The sequence below is a fragment of the Anarrhichthys ocellatus genome, unplaced genomic scaffold (genome assembly GCF_004355925.1).
Source record: "Anarrhichthys ocellatus isolate YVR2014 unplaced genomic scaffold, GSC_Weel_1.0 scaffold3370, whole genome shotgun sequence".
In the NCBI taxonomy this organism is placed as follows: domain Eukaryota; kingdom Metazoa; phylum Chordata; class Actinopteri; order Perciformes; family Anarhichadidae; genus Anarrhichthys; species Anarrhichthys ocellatus.
In genome coordinates, this window is record NW_022283344.1 from 3,946 (window position 1) to 5,801 (window position 1,856).

Below are 1,856 nucleotides of genomic sequence, written 5' to 3' on the forward strand. Positions count from 1 at the left end.
GGGGTATAACGTTTTCAGCAGGACTACTCTCAGAAGATCTATGATTTTTAATAACACTCTGTGCAAGTAGTTCACTTCAGAAATGTTTATAACACACCATTATGCATTTGTGAACAAAAATAAGAAAATGTTAGGTGTTTATTAAGGGATAATCACCGTTTATTTTTTCCACTTATCATTAGATATGACAAAAACTTTGTTAGACTGTGTATATGTAAAATGTTACTGACATTAATAGAACTTTACATCTTACAATAACATCAAAATGTGTTATAAACCATCTATAATTAAACGCTAAATGGGGGAGGGGAATAAAAAAAATAATAGACTGGTATAACTGTTTTGAGGAAATTACAGGATATTCGTGTTTTGTGGAATAAAATATTAATGATAGAAATGTGTGCAGTATTTGTAAATTAATTTAAAAAAGCATTTTGAAAGCAAATTACCAACTTTTTAAACTTCAGTTGTCTGTATGATCTTTAATAAACATCTCAAAGCAAGAGTCTCTACGTACTTTCATGACAGTAGATGCCACTGAAACCCGGATCACACATGCAGGTGAAGTTGCCCGCTGGCTGGCTGATGCAGCGTCCTCGTGGACCACAAACGTTGGACGAGATGTGCCGCACTCCAGCGGAGTTGTTGGTTGCTACGGCAATAGTGCAGCTGTCAATCACTGCAAGAATAAAGAGAGAGAAAAAAAAAAAAAAAAAAAGAAAAAAAAACACTGTTCAAATTGATTACTTGTCTTTCACATGGTAGTTAAATACCGTTTCATCATTGCAGACGACTTCAGTCACCTTGACACGGAGCGGTTTGGCAGTTCTCCTTGAGCCGCTCACACGTCTTCCCCTCGAAGCCTTCGGGACATGCGCAGTAGAAGTCCTGGTCCATGCTGTGGCACCTGGCCTCATTCTCACAAGGGTTTGGATCACAAGCGTCCGAAGGGGACCAGCCATAGATCTGAGGAAACATTAAGGAGACAAAGATATGCATTTACAATACAGTCAGTATACACATCAGTCAAATTGAAGAAATAAAACTTCTAAAATCACACTTAAAGCTGCTTAAGATTTTTATGTTGATAAAAGGATTAACTCTCCGTTTCTTCATCATTCGGATTGACGGTGGTTATTTTGGTTTTCTGGACCTCAACTTTATTGTTCTGATTCAGTCTCACCGCTGAGAGCATCAGCTCTGAAAACCGACTGTACACTTCCTGCCCAGCACCAAACGGCACATGGACAAAGTTAGCAACTAACTGGTGAACGTAGTGGAGTACTTCCAACCGCTCAAGAGACAGATAGTTCCTTCAGGAGTTGGTAGAGACCAAAATAGAGCTGAAACGAGAGTAAATAGTTAAGGTTTTTTTTTTTTAACCAGCATTTTCACCACAGCAAGTTTATGAGGTGATAACATGTTAATGTTGTGTTAAAAAGCAGGGCTGGCCGATATTTCAGTACGATAATTTATCGTCTTATTTAAAATCGTATCGCGACTGAGATATGATACACGTACTAACTCAGCTTTCTCTGATGAAACTCCGTTAAATCAAACTATTGTCTTAATCTGATTACTGTTTGAATGTAAACAGTCAGTGTATAGCTGGAAATATCTTATTCTTTATATCTTCTCTATAGTTTCACTTTAAAAATGAAGTTCTCTCTGAAATTCTTAATTAAATGACAAAATACTCATTTGTTAAGTATTTGTATTCAAACAGGAGTATACAGTAAGAAGCTTCACCATGTAGTTCTCTCATACCATTTTATTGAACTACCGTCGAACATGCTATACCCTCATTTATATACAGTTGTGTGAAAAAGTGATTGCCCCCTAAACCTAATAACTGG

At 36.9% G+C, this 1,856-nt stretch overlaps 1 protein-coding gene across 1 annotated transcript in view; it reads right to left on the reverse strand.

The window, feature by feature from the left end:
- LOC116378906 (protein jagged-1-like) overlaps positions 1 to 1,820 on the reverse strand; it is a 5,523-nt gene extending 3,703 nt beyond the window's left edge. The window contains exons 1-2 of the mRNA XM_031840813.1: positions 804 to 1,820; positions 518 to 679 (exon numbers count right to left, since the gene is read on the reverse strand). Coding sequence (XP_031696673.1) covers positions 518 to 679; positions 804 to 999 — 358 coding nt within the window. The 5' untranslated portion in view covers positions 1,000 to 1,820. The remainder of the gene's footprint in view (positions 1 to 517; positions 680 to 803) is intronic.
- Between the last annotated feature and the right edge of the window lie 36 nt (positions 1,821 to 1,856).